This window comes from Lissotriton helveticus, chromosome 11, assembly GCF_964261635.1.
Source record: "Lissotriton helveticus chromosome 11, aLisHel1.1, whole genome shotgun sequence".
Lineage (NCBI taxonomy): Eukaryota > Metazoa > Chordata > Amphibia > Caudata > Salamandridae > Lissotriton > Lissotriton helveticus.
In genome coordinates, this window is record NC_136072.1 from 835,892,573 (window position 1) to 835,912,846 (window position 20,274).

Genomic DNA, 20,274 nt, shown 5'->3' on the forward strand with positions numbered 1-20,274 from the left:
GAGTGTAAAAGAGGGTGTGGAGAACCAGGGACGTTCCTCCACATACTATCCGACTGTCATTATATACAATTATACTGGATACACATACATACCATTTTGTGGGAGGTATTGGGGGTAAACTTGCAGCCAGAGGCACAAAGGTGTATCCTCAACGTCTAGGAACCCACACATCTGAATACCAACACTACGCAATGGATAACCCTGGCATATATGATTGCAGAAAGAAATATTGCGCAGCAGTGGGGACCCCTCCAGCCGCCCCAATTAAGGAAATGGGAGGAAGACCTAGACTGGAGTATGTATAGGGAAAAGTCGGTCTACGTGGCCAGAGGATGCCCTGGGAAATGGAGTAGGGTGTGGGGAGCGTGGAAACACTATACAGGCGACATTTGCACCCCGCCTAATCGGCAGGTCGTCACAGAAACTCTAGAACCCCCTTGATTTACTCAGCTTAATAATCATGATTTTTATTGCAATATCAATGTTAACAATGTAAAATAATGAAGTCGCATGCCTGAATACAATTGCTGTGATGTATGTCGAAATTGTTTAATAAAAAGAAATATAAAAAAAAAAAAAGAAAATGATTAGATTTCATTTTGGACCTTAAAGTTTAGCTCTGTTTGGATATTGCTAAAAAACAAAGCTCAAATTCAACTCATGTACCCAAGATGATCTGAAATGTTCTAACTGCGTAATGTTTCCACTCAGTGGTTCAGGTGCTGGTTTTGTGTATGAAGTGAGATTCTTACAAGGTTACTAACTGTGCCTATCTCCATACAAAAACAATTCTCTCTACAGCCTGGCTCAGTGCTGAACCGAAAATATTGTCATATAAGTCCCATTTGAAATTTATTTCATTGGCTCATTCTTGAATATGACATGAAGTGCAAGCTGGTCTGCCTTGTGTATATAACAATATCCTTCCTACGTGGCTTCTAAAATGATGGTCCCTCAGGACATTTGTCTCACAAGTCAATAAGACTTACTGAAACCAGCACGCTCAGATTTATTTTCAAGAGTGGTGTTGTAGATCTGCAAAATTTTGGAAAACTTGGTGCTTATCATCCTGCCTTTTTTTCATTTCTGAAGAGAACTCAAAGCCTTTTGGTTTGCTTGGTTTAATCATATTGTACTTTTGGATTTTCTCAAATTTTTTAATAACTTGCATTGTTTTAAGTGATTGTATTGCATGATTTTATTGCTTTTTATTTCTTTTGCTGGCATTCTTTCAATTGTTGGTCTGCGCTCCGTGAAGCATTTCTTTGAAAGGATTGTGCTGTATTGAGAAACTGTAAATAAAAACAATTCTCCAAAGGGGTGGAATTCTAGGGAAGGAGTTTTTTATATGACAAGTGGATGCTGCACAAAACACCGAACGGGAACAACATTGCTCATCGGGCCATAAAAGTCAATCCTTACATATTACTGGAGGACCACAAATTGCAACAAACACTTGTTAATGGAATTGGATTACGCTCTGAAAAAGTCCCAAGAGAGACGAAACATGTTGGCTATGGCTAAAATCAAAAATGTTTTTAAAAAAAGATCGTCAATAAAAGATTGGACAATAATGTGATTGACTTATTGCATGACATGGAAGCATACATGTTTGACCTATATTTATGATCTAAGTTATACTATTTCAGAATACCTTTTCTTCTGGAGTGCTGAGTTACTATATGTTATATTGACATGGGAATTCTAGGCTCTTTATCAGGCTTTGCGGACATTGAGACCAAGATAGATAACAAGGTGGTTATGCTCCTGGTCCAAATAGAAAACATAGCAAACAACTATCGCTGAATGTCTTTAACATTCGGGGTGAACAATGTCTGAGTTGATTGCCTCACTTGAATGTCCCTGGGCTCCCAGTTATAATGAAGATATCTACTTTGCGATAGGCCTTCGGTTCTATCACCTAATATTTGACATCTTTGTAGGGATTGATTCTCCAGTGCTACTGTGCCATTATAGCTACATTCTGATGATTTTGCCAATGAAATGATATGGTGAGCTGGGACCCGTACCTTGAACTGAGACATACATTTGTTATCTACAAAAAGACTTTCTCCGAACACTCTGCCACAGTGCGATCAGACTTCTACTGCAGTGAGGAAATGGGTCTTCCAAATCTTTCCTGTCAGTTAGACTCTGGGTATTAGGGCTTCTTGCACCAGTTGGCTGTGCGCAAAGTGTGCTGACACTAAGTAGAAACTCATGGAGCCGCTTTTCACGTGATCGCAGTGCTGGAACTGGGCTCCAGGGCGAGGGTTGCGGTAGTTTTTAGGATTGACCCTGCATAGTCCCAGTGTAACATACTCATTGCGACTACCATGACATGTATGAAAACGCCACAGCTTTGCACACATTTAGTGTGTGTTGTGCAATACTGAGCTGCTTGGCTCTTTTCTTCTATCGCCAGAGCACCCAGCTCCAAATGCCCAATGAATATCCTGACAGGGGACAGCGTAAGATCAAAGGAATCCAGCTAGGGATCTCCACATGTTGTGTACAGCCTCAGCAGCCCATCAGAGGAAACAAAGATGAACCTGTAGTGTCCCTCATTAGTTAGACATGAGAAAGAACTGAGATATGAAAGTGGTTCCATTTCTTAAGCTCTCAACAGAACAAAGGTCTTTCAAAAGAAAACTGAGAAACAGTATGTGATGATATTTGTACAGCAATGAAGGACAGTGAGGCACGCATCTTTCTGGTGTTTCAGATTCCCAAGAAAAATAACACGCCTACTCAGTAGACATTATATGTAACTTATTACATTTATTTATGTTTATATTGCCCAATTATACTAATAATGTCCATGGACAAGAATATATTCTTAATATAATGCAAACGAAATTGTTTTTGGAATATAATTTTTGTTAGTTGCTACCCAACTCAGTGGTACTAATTTTTTTATCAAAGGTGGAAGTATAAAAGATTGTGGTAAGCCCTCCAAGGATTAAAACGTATTTCTTGCATAGTACAATAAAATGTTTGCAGTGGATACATAATCCACTTAACTATTTTACTGCAGTTGTAAATTGTGCCTTTAAGAGCTCTTCGACAAATACATTAACTGTGTGAGAAATCTTACGACGCCACAAACCAATGACTTGTGAGTTACAAAAGGATCTCTGCAGCAATAACACATTGATAAATGTTACTAGTATAATAATCTATGACTAGGCTACATGCAGTTTTCTGAATGAGACAAATAAACATCTGAGAGAATGTATGAAGATTGAAACCCGTGACCAGAGATTACATATAGATCTCTGATTAAGTGAAATAACCACTTCAGCTGTCGTAATGGTATTATATAATTTATTATATCCTGAGACCTGCTCCATACACATGGATTTTCACTATAGTATCTCAACTTCACAACTATTTTAAAATGTGGTGTGTTTGTGACCAATAAAGTAAGTCAGAGAACTTAGTTAAAGATGTTGTAATACATTCATATGTACTACCAGACTGTAAATTGTCAGTGACTCTGCGTCTCATGACTCTGCTCCTCATAACTCTGCTCCTCGTTCGTCCGCTCCTCATGGGTCTCCTCCGCTGGGCTCTGCTCCTCGGGGTTCCACTCTCTTTTGGCCTTAGCCAAACTTGTTGGGTTCTTAAAGTAAATTTGTTTCCATGGCAAATACTATGCGTACGAAGTTTCACAACTACTTAAATAGACCAAATCAAAGGCATTTTCTCAATTTACAAAGCCATTGGCTGTTGTATGCACAATTTACACTTGCAGGCCACTGCCATACCAACTCCTAAAGCCAGAATGTATTCATTCAACTGTTGATCAATTCATTTGCAATCTTCTTCACCAAGAGGCTATGCCTTTTACTAATGCAAAAACCATTTGGTTAGTTCCAACTTTAAAGTTCTATCTTCCCACCAGTGACTGTTCTTTATCCAGTTTCCAAGAAAATTTTTTTTCGTAAGATATCAAAAATAAGAAGAGTCAGAGTTATGAAAAAAAAAGTCCACAGCACTGATTCCCATGCGTCCATGCAGAAGTGGACTGATTGCTCAAGTGCTTGAAGTACTCTTAAAGTTTTATCCAACTGAATTCATAACTGTGATTCTATAGTAAACATGACAATCTTTATTGACTAGTCCTCAACGAGCCTTGGTGAATGCTCAGTCCTATGGAAGAATATGTACAGCATCCATGCACGCAATCATCACTGGAGTCTTGCTTTAATGCTGTGGGACAAGAAACATTGGGAAGTAGTTGGTGAATAGCAGAAATTCTATTCATGCAGTCTTGAGGAAGTCCTCTCTCTGGTCGTGAATATTAATGGTGCAAGAATGTTGTGGGAATATCCCTTTTATTCAGGATTCTTAATATCTGTGAAGGAGCTGAGAGCCCGGCTAAGCACATTTGATGTTAGGAGTAGTGACTTCATGTGGACAGTGGAGTCTCAACTACAGAGGATGATGATGACCTGTGAAAAGAAAAAAATAAGATAATCAGTTGTTCATCCCATAAGGAAGAAAAATTGTCTTGCATACACATAGCTGAGGAGAAGGTGAACACATTTTCAGATTCTTAGAGCGCCGCATTCCCAAGTGCTCCAACATGCACAGATTCATGGATGATATGGAATCACATAAAGAGAAAACCAGAGTTCAAGGTGCCCACAATCTAGATTAATAAACATTAACGTGAGTACTTTTTAACATTCCAGATGTGACCACGCACTCAGTGTGTAGAGGTGACAGAAGTTCAAATTCTAGTATGCGATAACATGCTTAGATTTCACAAGTGACCACATGCTCAGATTTTACAAGCCACCACATGCTCAGATTCCTGGCTTGACTACATGTCTGATTCCCAAAGCGACCTCGTACTCAGATGTTAACATGATCACATGCATAGATTCAGATATGACCACAGATACAGATTTCAAAGGTGACCATATATTTAGATCACATAGAATAAGGTGACAGGTGCTCAAATACAGCATGTAAGTGACCCCGGGATTATGTTACAAGGAGGTCATGTTACCCAGTGTTCTGATTCTAGGAGTGGCCATATACTTCGAATGTAGCTATAAGCTCTGGTTTCAGGATTTGACCATATACCCAGGTTCCATTATATAGCTACATGTCTTGATTGCAGACGGTGTCTCCATATTAATAATCCAAAAGAAAAGGAGACCACATGTTCAGATCAACAAGAGGCATGAAATTCAGAAACGATTGCCACATGCTCCAAATTTGGGCACGTGATCTTCCAGAATTCAAGACATTAAAATGACATCATGTTCAGACTCCCAAAGGTACCCATGTGCTCAAATGCCAGAAGATAACCACATGCCAAGATTTCAGAAGGTAGCCACATGATTTAATTCTCATTGCACGGGATAGCCACACATGTAGATTTATGTTATGAGTTTACAAGCTAGGTACAAACAGATAGAGGATTAAAGTGCTTCATCCAAGCTCCTCCAAGATCCGGACAAAGCTGACTTAGATACGATCAAGGCAAAGCTCCTTAAAGTGCATTTGGCTCACACTTGTTGCTTGGTCAAGCACATGGCTGGCACTCAGTAGGGATGAGAGGGAATTTCCTGTTACCATCTGGTTTATGCAGTACAGTGACATGGTGATTGTTCCCTTCTTTTGGGGAACCGGTTATAACGGACGGTGCACATGTTGAATGTAGACCCCTTCCAAGTACAGGCCTGCTAACAGAAAAATATTTAGTTACTCTCATGTTGAAGCCTAGTGTTGCTATTGTTTGTTGCTCATTCTGTTGCAAGAAAAAGTCTTACTGATTTCGACCTCCAGTGAAAAATCTTGGAGAGGTGGACTTTTTAATGGCAGTCTAAATCCTTCTGCAAAGAGGTCATTTAAGCACTCATTGCCACAGCTGTTGTTAACAGTTAGGCCCTTATTACAAGTACCGCAGTCCATAGGATCGCTGGACTGTCCGCAGTATTACTACTGCGGCGGTTAGACCACTACGAGACCACCGGCACTGCCAGGATCAAGGATTTCTCTGGACTGATGGTCTTTCACTGGCAGAGATATGCAGGTGGTGCCGCAGCCTATTCCGAGTTGCCATTTCACTGCCCTTTTAACGGCTGTAAAATCCCTCCATGAAAAGGGTGGTTGCGGAATGGCAACAAATGGGTTCTGTTAGGGCCCCCTTACAGATTTGGGCCTAGGAGTGCATGCAGGGGGCACATGTTGTGCACTATTGGATTTGCCCCCCCTTTCCTGCTTGGTGTGGCATATATGGGACACCATGCAGGAAGGTGCAGTCAGCGCTCTGAGAGCGGCGGTCTGCATGTCAGGCTCTTCAATGAGCGTGACAGACTGCCGGCTTAGACCACTGCAGTACCGCCCGCCAGACAAGGATTTAACTCCTAATCTGGCAGGTGGCACCACCACAGCATTGTCGCTCCTACAGCGGATGGTGCGTTGCACCATCCGCTGTAGGACCCCCAAAGTAATAATCAGACCCACAGTCATTAGAGGCCCCATGAAGTAGAAACTGGGCCATGGTGTAGTTGTGGGCACACCTTGCAAACAAACCTTTTTCCCAAAAGCAAGAACTCTTTAACTGAAAGCAACAGAACATGGTTCAATGATATTTGCAATTGATGCTCAGGTGCCCACGTTCTTAACCTATATAGTTTTGCAAAAAAATTGTTGGAAACAAATATTGCGCAAAAAATATTGTAATTCTCAAAAGTATCAGAAAATTGCAGATAAGAATATACTTTTTCAATGTTAAATTTGTTTGTTTAATGCAGTTTTATTTTTGTATGTTGTATTACTTTTTCTGTTGTTATTATTTTAATGTTAATTATTTGCAATCATTTTTAGTATAATTTATTTTATTTTTCTCACAGTAATATATTTAAAGATTTTTGTTATTTGCGGGTTGTTGGGTTGATTGGGTAATAGTATTTTACAATTGTGTAAAATTAATGTAATATTTTATCAACTTTAATTTGTTAACTTGAATATGAAATATGAAATTTGTTGTTGGTATGCATATAATAGTCACAAATGGTATTTATTTGTAACCTATTGTTAAACTGTTGGTTGGTTAATTAGAATATTGATCACATAAGTTATATTTTTGTAATGTTTTCATAATAATGAATTTTATTATGTTTTAATATTTGTATATAATAAGTACATTTATATTACTTTTTAATTAATGTGTAATAGTATTGATTTTTAGTATTATTTTATTTGTTTTGTTGATGTTGGGTTTTTAAAGTAGTAGGGTGAGAAGGGTCTTATTATTTAATCTTTAAATCTTTAATCATACACTTTAATGTGGTAATCTTAATATTGAAGTATTATTTGTATATATATATATATATATATAGTGAGCAAGGACGTGAAGTCCGAAACGCGTCTGATGACTTGCACCGAAATAAAAATTTAAACTATACCAGAAGACTGACTTTGGCGTATTCTTGTAGTCTGTGAACCTGCCGGTGCGGAGAAGCACAGCTGCGGCAAGTCGGATATTCATATATATATATATATATATATATATATATATATATATATTGTATTATGTGAAAAAATATTATATATTGTTTAATGTTTGTTAAAATATGTTTACATATATTTTTTAATTTCATTACAAGACCGGAGGTTACATTATGCAATAACTTTTATTGCTTCCCAGGACATGCAGCCCTTTAAAGTGTAACAAAATACATCATAAAAGAACATTCCATAGTAACAACAAAGCACCATGACAACCATCTATCTTCCTCTTTTATTCGCTGCCCACGGACAGTTAAGTACAACATCTTCTTGTCTCTCGTGATTTCTGAATTTTATGATATTTAGACTTTTTTCTCTGCCTCTTTGACTTTATTTTACTATCTACATTCAAGTTTTTGCACTGTTTAGTGTATTTATTATGACCTTTATGCTTTTACTATACTTATTATGACCTTTGTGTTTTTTACTATGGCTATACTATGTCCTTGACACATAAGCTTGCTCTTTATGCTTCATTGGAACAAGGTAAGTTTCTCTTGTCCTACCTTACAGACACCCTTCCAATTTATGGTTGGGTTCTTTCTCTCCATTCTTTCCTTTTCTGTATCCCATTTTAAGGTTCCCGATCGTACAGCGTCATCGCCCTTTCTCTCTCCGATCACTCTTTACCCCATCGGAGGACTGGTTTCACTCTTTCTCCCCTTGGGGCATTGACCCTTTTTTCCATTTTATTCCTCAACATGCCTTGGTGTCTTCTTCAGTAGAGACACCGGGCGTACACCAAGCATCTCTTTCAACAATTAGATGCGGTCTGCGGTATGCGGTCTACTTCCGGGTCCCTCTGGCTTACACGGAGGTGACCCTCTTTACCAAAATAAGAGCTTGGTGCTCTTTTTGTGACCTGCAAGGCGAAAATTGAAAAGACACAGGGCCCGGGTTTCTCTCACGTGCCGCGCTTTTCCTTGGGGATGCGTAGTGCTCAAGTAACGTCCCGGTCTCTGCATTTACTAAAACAACTGCGCAACGATCTCTGGCTGCCCTTTGTCCCAGTAATTTCTTGTTTATTAACTGGATCAAAGTTAATAAGCGCTTCCACGTTTTGCGCTTAATTGGGCAAGAGAGTTTCAACCCTCTGAAAAGGGGGAAAGAACAATTTCTTTTTTGTCATATATATATTTATTTCTCTTTGATTCATTATGTCACAGGAGGATTCTCTCTCTATTAATGAGACCCCCCTTACTCAAGCCTCTCTTATGAACCTTTTTGAGAGGCAATTGAAGTCCTCGCTTAAAGAGTCTGTGGAAGCAGCATTTAATAAAAGGAAAAGGGACATCCCTGATGAACCAACAGCGCTTTCCTCAGATGATGAGGTGGACACACTTCCCTCTAAGGGCGCTAAGGCATTAAAGACTAAGCATGTTGAGCCTCATAGTAACCCACTGGGTACCAGTGACAGGGTATTATCTATTGGCAGCCTTTGTGCTACAAATGACATGGGTGCCCTGAGCGGCACAAAAATATCGAGCAACCTTAATGGCGCAAAAAGAACAGGTGTCCCTCACGGCACACAGAGATTAGGTGTCCATTGTGGCACAATTTACCTTGTCAACGATGATGACGATTACCTGTCCCCACTTGAGTTGGATGAGGAGGCTGATGAGTACATTTTTGACCCTCAGGAAAAGTTTGAGGACGATTTATCTGACGAAGACCTGTCTCAATCTAATAATAATTCTGACTCCATTAAAGATCCATCAGGCAATGAGATGTTTAATCTCTCTAAGATCACCCACCATAGAGGTTCGGATTGGTGGCCCTTGGGTCACATCTCTCAATTCATTAAAAGCTGGATTAGGAAACCTCTTGAAAGAGATTCACGTAATCTCATGAAATCTGAATGCCCAAGACCCTTTTTGGATAACAAAGCGGGCACAACTCCCAATCTTGACCCTGAGCTTCTGACCTTCTTTTTTAAAACTGGGAGAGATCCTCGCAAAGGTCTTGAAAGCTGCCTTAAGCAGTGTCAATACAAGCTTTTAGACACGCTTGGCCCTCTGGCTAGGATCCTTGACCTGGCTGAGGAGACCTCTATGCATGGGTCTCCAGTTGAGGTTGAACTTCTTAGAGGTTGGAGCCAACTGCCTATTGGGAAACGCTAACGCAAATGTTACCTCAGAGAGGAGAAGAGCGATACTAATGCGTATGAACCCCAAATTAGGAGATTTCGCCAAGAAAGACATCTAAGGAGACCCAAATGGTCTTCTCTTCGGGGAGACTTTCATCAAAACCCTTGGCAAATATGTATCTACTTTCACAGCCTTTAACAAAGCCCAGACAAACATGAGACGCATGTTTGGCGGAAGATTTTTTGGAAGGGCCGGCAGGGGAGGATTGGCTGTCGGCCGTGGTTATTACAGATCCTACTTCCAACAAAACCAACGTTGGTATTCAAGGAACTACAGGGGAAACAACAACTTTTTCCCTCAACGAGGCCCCAACAATCAAAACCGAGGCGGAAACAGTTGTGGAAGATTCCAAAATCAGGGACAAGGTAAGGACTCCCCTTCCTGTTTTTTCCCTCCCAAAGGTAGGGGGAAGACTCTCCCTCTTCAGTCATATTTGGTCTTCTATAACAAGCCTTGCTTGGGTCCTAGAGATTGTAAGAGGGTTCAAAATAGACTTCATTTCCATTCACTTTCAGACCAAACAACCCAGGAAACTTTCCCTAGACTAAGAACAGTCAAATTTAGTAGATGCACAGGTGAATCAAATGTTAGAGAAAGGTGCGATTTGCATCATTCAAAACTCTGGTCCAGGTTTTGTGAGCACAATCTTTTTGGTGAGAAAAAAAGAAAAGGGCTGTTTGCGTCCTGTAATAAATCTGAAGCAATTGAACTCTTTCCTCGTGTACAGACATTTCAAAATGGAGGGTATACACCTTCTGAGCGATCTTCTCCAAGAAGGAGATTGGCTCATAAAACTGGATCTCAAAGACACATACTTTACAATCCCTATGGATCCAAATTCTCAAAAATACCTGAGGCTCATTTGGAAAAACATAACTTACCAATTCCAATGTCTTCCCTTTGGCCTATCTTCAGCACCTTGGTGTTTCACCAAGGTGCTCAGGCCTGTAGTCGCCTCTTTAAGGAGAAGAGGAGTTCGCCTTATTATCTATCTGGACGACATCTTACTGATGTCTCAGATCAAAGAGGAACTCCTGACCCACATGAACTGAACTGTGGGTGTCTTCGAGAGTCTTGGCTTTATCATCAATGTGGAAAAATCCATTATGACACCTTCGCAGAACCTGGAATTTTGGGGTTTTCAGGTGAACACACCCCTAACCCAATTACAACTTCCCAAGAAGAAACTCAAAAATAAAAAAGGAAGTTTCATATGTCTTATCCAAGGACCAAGTAAGTTTAAGGGAACTAGCAAGAATAGTGGGTCTTTTATCTTCGTCCATTTAAGCTATCTCTCCAGGCCCGCATCACTACAGGGCCTTACAGAGACTAAAGGCTTCAGGTCTGAAGAAGGGTCTTTGGTAATCAGATGTAGTTCCCCTGTCCCAGGATGCTCGGGAGGACCTTCTATGGTGGCGCAACAACTTAGACAGTGGGAATGAAAAAGCAATATTCGGAATACCCCGGATTTTACTTTGGAATCCGACTGGAGCAATTTAGGCTGGGGTGCCAAATTTGGAAAGATGGAAACTGGGGGAAAACGCTCAAAAGAAGAACTAACCCTTCACATACATTCGCTGGAGATGTTGGCATGTTTGAATGCCCTAATGAGTTTCAAGTATGTCCTCCAAAACAATGTAGTTCTGATCACACTAGACGATTTCTCAGACGTTTCATATATCAATCGTCTAGGGGCAGCAAGATCGAAACCTCTAGCGGACCTAGCAGAAAAGATTTGGTATTTCTGTTGGAGTCACAAGATATCTCTGAGAGCAGAATTTATCCTGGGCCATCTAAACACGAGAGCAGACTGGAATTCGAGGTTCCTAAGAGACTCCAGCTACTGGAAATTGAATCCTTCAATATTCCAGAAAATCTCGAATCTGTGGGGACCCTTCGAAATAGATCTTTTTTTGCAAGCAGACTTACCTTTCAGATAAGTCACTACTTCAGTTGGAAACCAGATCCTCTAGCATTAGCAGTGGATGGTCTTCTCCAGCCTTGGAAATTCCTGAACTCTTATGCCTTCCCTCCATTTGTCCTAATACAGAGAGTTCTCTTGAAAGTTCGAAGAGAACATTGCCGCACTGTTCTAATTATTCCCTTTTGGAGTTCTCAAATATGGTTCCCAGGGGTGATGGAATTAACAATAGACTTTCCTCGCCTTATCCCAGGGAGTTTGGACCTCCTTCAGGGTCCCGACGGAGAGTTACACCCTCTTCTCTTAGAATGCAAATTGGACCTTCTTATCTGGAAGATTTCAGGGGTTCAAGAAGATACTCAGGCTTTTCAGGAGAGGCTAAAGATCTTTTGGATGAGTCATGGGCTGCAGGACCAAGGAAGAGATACATTAGGTCCTGGAAAAAGTTGTGTGGTTGGTGCTTGGAACGGGATTTGGATCCCGTGGATGCTGCTCCTTCGGTAGAAGTAGCACATTTTCTAGCAGATCTTTTTAAATCTGGACTTTCGAATAGAACAGTTAATTGTTACAGATCTGCAATCTCTGCAGGTCACTCCCTCTCAAATGATTTTTTGTTTGGTACTGATCCACTAGTTCGTAGAGTTATGAAAGGAATAAGACTCAAACGTCCTCCTAAGGCTAAGTATGACTCTTTATGAAATGTTAACCTTATCTTTGAACTTTTTACTTCCTGGCCTGATAACCTTTTCCTTTCTAGGAAACAACTTTCCATTAAGTTAACTACACTCCTTTGCTTAAACTCTTTTAGACGTGTTTCATATGTTAAAGCTTTAGAAATTTGTAATAGAATTTATTCTCCTGATGGGGTATTATTTGAAATTTGTAAAAGAACCAAAACTATGTCAGAAAATATTTCCTATCCTTCCTTTTTTGATTATCCAAAGCTTTGTGTTGTAAACTGTATGAAGGCGTATGAATAAAGGATGAGTGTTTTTAGACCTTTAAATGAAAAGCAATTGCGGATTTCTTTTGTTAAACCCTATCGGGCAGTTTCTTCTGCTACAATCTCGAGATGGGTGAGAACTGTTATGTTAGAAGCTGGCATTGACTTATCCAAATTTGGAGCTCACTCTTCACGAGGGGCTATGGCCAATAGGGTTTTCTGGAATTGTGGTTCTATTTCTGATATCCTCAAAGCAGCGGATTGGTCTAATGCCTCCACATTTGTTAAATTTTATCTTAAGCCTGTAGAACATGTAAGCAATGTAGCTTTACAGAGCTTTAAACTTGCATAATGTAGCCTCCGGACTTGTAATGAAATGACGATTCTCCAATTACCATACAGAGAGAATCTTGATTTTATTAAAGACAACAGAGGCTGATCCCTCCCACCACTCCCAGGTGGTTGACTTATTTTTTCTGCTTACATACTTGCTCATTGTCTTACATATTTACATATTTGCTCATTGTCTGCATTTATATATATTCGGACTCTACCATGATGTTTCTTTCTTCTATTTCAGAATCTTCATCCTTATAAAGAAGTTTTAGAAGTTGTATTTTTTATCTTGGAAGAAGTTGTCTATTCGTTTGCAGCTCCAAGAGGAAGATAGCTGGTTGTCATGGCGCTTTGTTGTTACTATGGAATGTTCTTTTATGATGTATTTTGTTACACTTTAACGGGCTGCATGTTCTGGGAAGCAATAAAAGTTATTGCATAATGTCAGCCTCCGGTCTCTTTAATGAAATCAAGATTCTCTCTGTATGGGAATTGGAGAATCGTCATTGTATCTTTTTTTTATTTTCATTAAGGTGTGGAAATAGAAAGTAAATTTGACCCCTCCAAAGTCCAACACTTTCCCCACTGCTGCTCAGGTTTGAGAAAGAATATTATATATGACCCTTACGAAGTCCAGCACATTCCTAACTGTTGCTCAGGCTGGAGTTGGAATAGTAAATCTGACCGTTCTGAAGTTCAACACTTTCCCTTCTGTTGCTCAGGTCGTAGCAGCAATAGAAATCCTGACCCCTCCAAGTCCAACACTAACTCTGCTGTTGCTCAGGTTGGAGTAGAAGAGTAGATATGACCCCTTCAAGTCTTTTTATTTTTTCTTTGAATTTAAAAATGTGTTTTAATATATATTTTTGGTGATTTAATTTTTAAACGTTAGTTTAGCATCAATTGTTTTATTGTAAATTTGTATTTTTGGGAGTTTATTTTTCCTTTTCATAATGTTAATGTATGGGATGTTTTATAATTGTTAATATATTGTGTTTTAATTCTTTGTAATTATTATTAGCATTTTTATATTATTATTCATGTTTATTTATTAATTCTCTTTATTTCCATATTATGTTTATTATTGTTTACATTTATGTTATTTTGTTTTTAAGTCATACAATTAATTGTATATTTTCTATATGAATGTATTTTTTATGCAGTATTGTTTTTAAAGTTAATATATATTTTTAAAGTTAATATAATGTTAAATATTTTACATTTGATATCCCTACCAGTTTAATGATGATAGTTTGTTCCACAAATTTTTTTTGTGGTCAATGTTATGTATTTTAGAAAGTATACAGAGTCGATATTTTTGTCCTGGATATTGTTTTGGCAATATTTTGTACTGTGAATTTTTTTTTGGTTTGTTTAATTATGTCAGGGTGAAACTGCAAAAATTACACCTCCAAAAAAGGGCCTGATTATGAGTTCTGCGGTCTGATGGACTGCCAAACCCATGGTGGTGGTGCGGATACCACCGCATCTGCTGTCCGACCGCCCTATCACAATTTGGGTGGTCAGACCACCATGGAACCACTGCTACTACCAGTGATTCACGATCCCTGGTGGTCCTGCAGTGGTCTGAGGCCTGCAATATGCATGTGGTGCACTGTAACACTGCCAAGCATATTATGAGTTAGTTCACTCCCACAGTTTTAATGGTGGTGAGCCGGCCATGAAAAGTGCTGTGGTGAGGAAACTAAGGAGGCCCTATAGGATCCCCTGTTGCCGAAGGGGCCATGGGGATGCATGCAGAGCGGCACATGGTGTGCCACCCTGAACGCATGCACCCCCAGTTCCTGCACAGCATGGACATAACAGCCCATGCGTGCAGGAACTTGCTTTGGCATTCCTATTTCGGTGATTTTCTAAGGCTCACTGCCAGGGACAACCAAAGCACTGTCTTCCAGACCAGGAGAAAACACCTAATCTACAGGTTTCACAGTCTGGGAGCGGGGCACTGGTGTGGCGGCCCACTCCCACACCGCCAGACTCGTAATCAGGACCTTAGTCTCCACATCAATAGGAGTTGCCCTTTTGGATGTTACTAATTGGGGATGGGCGTTAGGAGAGCTATTTGGCTGCACCTGACACTCATCCCCTTTTCGTCTGAAACCTGCATCACACAGCCTAAGACGATAAGCTTCTGGTGTGGGTATCATATTTATGTTGTAGCTGTACATGAACTTTGATAGTGTGCAGCTGTTCCATTTTTATTTTGTAAACCCAAAAAGCAAGATTTCACAGAACTGACTCTGTATGTACTTCGGCTGCCTGCAGTATTAGTTGGGAACATGGTGACGCTTTCAGTCACATTTTGCAACTATCGATCAATGATATAATTTAATTTCATAGATGATGTCATGCTAGAGTACATGAGTAGTGCATGGTGGATGCGAATTATGATTTGTGCATTTTCAGGTGTTTTAAAAGATGCAGATAAGACACCGTTTCTCATTTTCTACATATCTCTTCTTGTTTAGCCAAAGAGTTGTTTGATACACTTTTGCTGGTGGATCATGAGTTTTGTGTTAAAGATAATGGGTTAATGCCAACTGGACAAGGAAAATGTATTAGGCTCTTCTAGGTTAATTGGAAGGAGAACCGTACACGATCCATGGTGCATACCAGCCTCATCAGATCCACAGGAGCCTCTTAATAACATGAATATCAGGGGATATGATACTACGGGATAGCACAGTCTCACATGATCCCTAATACCAGATCAAGCATGAGGAATTCTAAGAGGTCAGTCATCCCCATGTGACACTAAGGATCAGGCCACACTTGCTGGATTATAACAACCAGGTCCAGCAACAGTACGTGAATAGGACAGCCTCACAAGATGCTCGGAGATATATCAGCTGAATTAGAAACCTCTTAGGGGCAGTCCAGACTTACAGATTCGCATGAGAAGACCAGTCTTACAAGATCCTTAAGAAGAAGACAGTATAACAGAATATTTAGGGACATATCTGTGATCATCAAAAATGTGTTAGGCTAAGGGTATCCTTAGGAATAGGTAAGTATCATTCTCAGGGGCAGGTCAGCTTTATGGATCCATTTGCAGGTATCCAGATTTCTAGATCAAGCTTTCCTGCAGATGCTAAGAAGGTGGCCTCTGAGGTTGGTGTACCACCCCAGAGATGCACAAAATGAAGGTGACATGTGGTGTGTTTGGGTGTTGGGGCACCTGGGATATCTTTAAGGCCAGTATTGCATTGAAAGACCTCTCGCCTGCCTTCGACCAAACCCTGCGCACACGCCTCCACGACGCAGGGATCCATGACAAAACCCTGAACTGGATCACCTCCTTCCTCACCGGCAGAACAAAGAGAGTCCGCCTCCCCCATTCCAATCCGAAGCCACCACAATCACCTGTGGCGTACCCCAAGGATCATCCCTCAGCCCGACCCTTTTCAACATCTACATGGCACCACTCGCCAACATCGTCCGAGCGCACCACCTCAACATCATCTTGTACACCGACGATACCCAGCTGATCCTCTCCCTCACTAAGGACCCAGCCACCGCCAAATCAAACCTCCATTAGGGAATGAAGGCCATTGCCGAGTGGATGAAGACCAGCTGTCTGTAACTGAACTCTGACAAGACGGAAGTCCTCATCCTCAGCTCCACCCCCTCCGCATGGGATGACTCCTGGTGGACGGCTACGTTGGGAGCTGCCCCGACTCCCACCAACCACGCAGGTAACCTGGAGTTCATCCTGGACTCAACCCTCTCAATGACCCAGCAAGTCAACCCTGTCTCCTCCTCCTGCTTCAACACCCTCCACATGCTTCGCAAGATCTACAGATGGATCTCCACCGAAACCAGAAGAACGGTCACCCAAGCCCTCGTCAGCAGCAGGATGGACTACGGCAACGCCCTCTACACGGTAACCACGGCCAAACTCCAGAAAATACTCCAACGAACACAAATGCCTCCGCACGCCTCATCCTTGGTTTCTGTGATATTGAGCAGGAAGCAGTTGATAACCCTCTTTGGAAAGTTTTTGTAAAGCCTGTGAGGCACATTCAGATATACAAAAGGGCCAGGATGAGGGGACTCTTTTAACATCTGTAAACTGTGGCCCCAGGATGCCCAAGATCGGGGACTTCTGTGGAGAATTAAGGTAGGGGGTCACTGTGATATCTTTGATGTGGACCCCGATGAAACTGACGAACAGGCGTCCTTTGAAACATGTGAGGTTTCACCTAAAGGAGAATGGAGACTGGAGTGGACACAGTCCTCACCTCAATTTCTGTTGGCAGAAACAGGTCTCACAATTCTACAGTTGTCACACGAGGGATTTTAAATAAATGCTCCTCTTCTGCGTAATGGAAGCTGCGGAGAGAAAACAGAGAGCAGGGATGTGAAAGAGAGGGGCTGAGAAGGAGGAATCATTTGCAAAGATAGCAAGGAGATGAGAGGAAGACCTTGGGTGTTGAAGTGGGGTTGAAGCAACAACAATGAAAGGAGTGAAGATTTAAGTCAAAAGAAATAGCATTTTTGCTAGTAAGAGGATGAATAGATAAGAGTGTTATTAGGAGACAACACGGAGACGTAGGGATCAGAAGTGTGAGATGATTGCAAGGTTTTCTTCTTTGCCACAGCTGAGCACGGCCATCAATTCACCAAAATGTCAGAGGTAGAAGAAGTGTCATCACACACACTTTTGCCTCAGGAACATCATGAGGTATATAATGTGGCCTTTGACACTGAATCTACCCAGGAAGAAATATGACTTTAACCCTGATGTTATTAAAATAATTGACATCACTAAAGTTCCGTAATTACTACATGATTAGAATGGCAAGACAACACAGATAAATGTCTATTTTAGATACCACCTATATTTTAATTTGGATGTTAACATGATATGCTATGGGAAGATTATTCATTGCTTTTTGTCTTACATGAAAAATTGTGTTTGTTCAAAGAGGAGGCTATAGTGCCTCAAAACACAGAACGGCACCTAAATTATACATACACCACAAACTGTGATGATTTAATTGTTCCACTAGTACATAGCCCAACAAAAGTACTGATAAATCATAGAGACAAGCAAAAAACGAGATTAAAAAAAACAGTAGAAGTTGTATTCCACTATATTAATTTATCTGGACCTCATATTGGATGTCAATTATCTAACTGTCTTAAATTATTCTTTAATGTATTTTTATTTATTTTCAGTTGTATGGCACTATCACTTATACAAAGCACGGAGGGGAAGGTATTCAAACATTTTAGGCTGTTGACAAATGTAAATTTGGGCATAAACGTATGTGTACAACCAAATTTGCCTTGCAAACGTTTCTAAATGCTCGCAAGCAAGAACGTTTGTGGGCATTTGCAAACTAATATCATTGTCTTTTCCAACCTGAACAGCGTTGTAAATTTACTTCAGACAAGTGTTGAAATAAAACTCTTTACAGAAAGGTAAAGGAAATGGACCACCCCCAGATTTGATGGGGGAGCAGGAGAAGGGGCTTCTCCTCGGGTTAAAATTATTTTTCCTGTGGGCAAAAAATAAAAAATAAAAAATGTGCACAGGGGAAGCCAATCCCCTGTTCGGAGTTTTCCTCCCCAGAGAACTCCGTTCAGAGCAAATGCATTTCCAACAAGGAAATCACGTCACATCACAAGGAACTTGTATGGAAACTTGTGCCAGACTCAGCGTCAGTGGCAGCTGCTGCCTCTCTAAAGTGGTAGGGCGGCTGAGGGTGGGGGAGGGATGTCAGGGGTTGGGGAATAAAATAAGGATTAAAAGACTTACCTGCCGCTCCACTACCACTAACACTGCCAGTCGCCTCGTTGCTCCTCTCGTCTGGCCCGGAAGTGGGTGGGATTCAAAGCACAGGTTCCCCACCCAATCCAGACACTGCTCTTCTGCTATACCTAGCATGGGAGCGTAGCCAGAATTGGTTTGAGCGGCCTCGTTTGCTGCTCAGACAGTGATTGGGAGCCTGTGGCTTTTCTCCAACTTGGCTGTGCAACACAGCTGGGTTGGAGAAACATAAGTGCGCATGTCTGTTTGGCCAGCCTAAGACAGTCGGCCAAACTGACATGCACACTTATAAGTGCACATTACTCTCTGCCATGCTCGACCCGCTCTGCCCTATACTTGTTGCTTAGACTCCATCGCGGCTCAGAGAGCGATAAATAAAATGATAATAATCTAGTGTTATTATAATTTTATTTATTATCTGTTTGCTGTTGGTCGATGCTCTACCGCCATTACCGAGGTGCCGCCCCTCTCAGCGTTCCATGTTTATTCTTTGATTTGTTTGTGAATTCCAAAAAGTAGGGAATCTCCACTAGAACATAAATCCTTATTTCCTAGTGCAAATTTCATTTTTTGTGACCTGGCCCCTAACTTCACAGTAGCCAAACATGGCAACAACTTGTTTAAAAGTGTGCTTGGTTTTTTAATTTCAGTTTTAATTTAATTAGAAGAGGGTGCATTTCAGTGCTGTACTTATTTATTCGAAAAACCCAAAAGGGTAATTCCCTGGTCCCAGTGGAAGCTGTAGAAAGTAACGAGTGCTCATGAAGACAGCGCTTACCTTGTCTTCTTGACACTTATTTTGCCATCTCTGAGGCTGGGGTCGTAAATGCAGCCCCAGGGTTCACAAAGAGCCAAAGAAGGGTAGAAGCTGCAACCACTGGCACCCCTAAATGATGTCCATGTATCTGTGAGATAATTGTGACACTTGGCACCAGTTTATGTCGCATACATCTATATTTAGTGATAACAAAATAGTTCTGCAGAAGATTTTGTTTGCAGAAAACATTTAGGGCCCTATAAAGAAAGCAATTTGCTCATGTAAAACAAGCACAAGTGGATGTGTCTACAAGTGCAAGATAGTAACAAAAAGTAAATTTGCAGTCACAAATCCTTTAACTTTTGTAGAAAATGATCTCACATTTGCTTAGGATTCTGAGCTCGCAAATGCAGCACACGGGGAGGAGAGTGGGCATTTCAAGTTATGCTTAGCCTTGTTTGTGCACAGTACACGCACCAACTCGTTCGTTTGTGGCCTTTCGTAAACACGCCTCTGACCAATTCTCACCCTGGAATTGGTCAGAGAAATACTCCTGGCAAGCAGGAGTAAATCTTTTCCCAGGATAATAGTGGGAAGGATCCATTCAAAGAATTGGGGTGTAGGACAAGGCGTTTCTCTCCAGGGAAGAATATTTTCTCCCTGGAGAAAGAAAACTACAAAGAACCATGCCACTGTACGGATGTACTGACGTTTACACAGCGTAATTGTACACTAAATTCAATTACAGCAGTGTTTTTTGTTTTCAACCAGTTTTTTTGAGATTTTAAGCATAACAAAGACAAACATGCTACAGGTCAGACAAGAATAACATTAAAATGT

The 20,274-nt window shown here is 40.8% G+C and overlaps 1 protein-coding gene across 2 annotated transcripts in view; it reads right to left on the reverse strand.

Annotated features, from left to right (window-relative positions):
* Positions 1 to 3,310: 3,310 nt before the first annotated feature.
* Positions 3,311 to 20,274, reverse strand: part of PROM2 (prominin 2) — a 464,577-nt gene continuing 447,613 nt past the window's right edge. Inside the window, exons 23-24 of one of the 2 annotated variants that reach the window (XM_078667029.1) lie at positions 17,143 to 17,233; positions 3,311 to 4,457 (exon numbers count right to left, since the gene is read on the reverse strand). In XM_078667029.1, coding sequence (XP_078523155.1) covers positions 17,170 to 17,233 — 64 coding nt within the window. In that variant the 3' untranslated portion in view covers positions 3,311 to 4,457; positions 17,143 to 17,169. The remainder of the gene's footprint in view (positions 4,458 to 17,142; positions 17,234 to 20,274) is intronic. The other variant, XM_078667028.1, reaches the window with a different exon arrangement.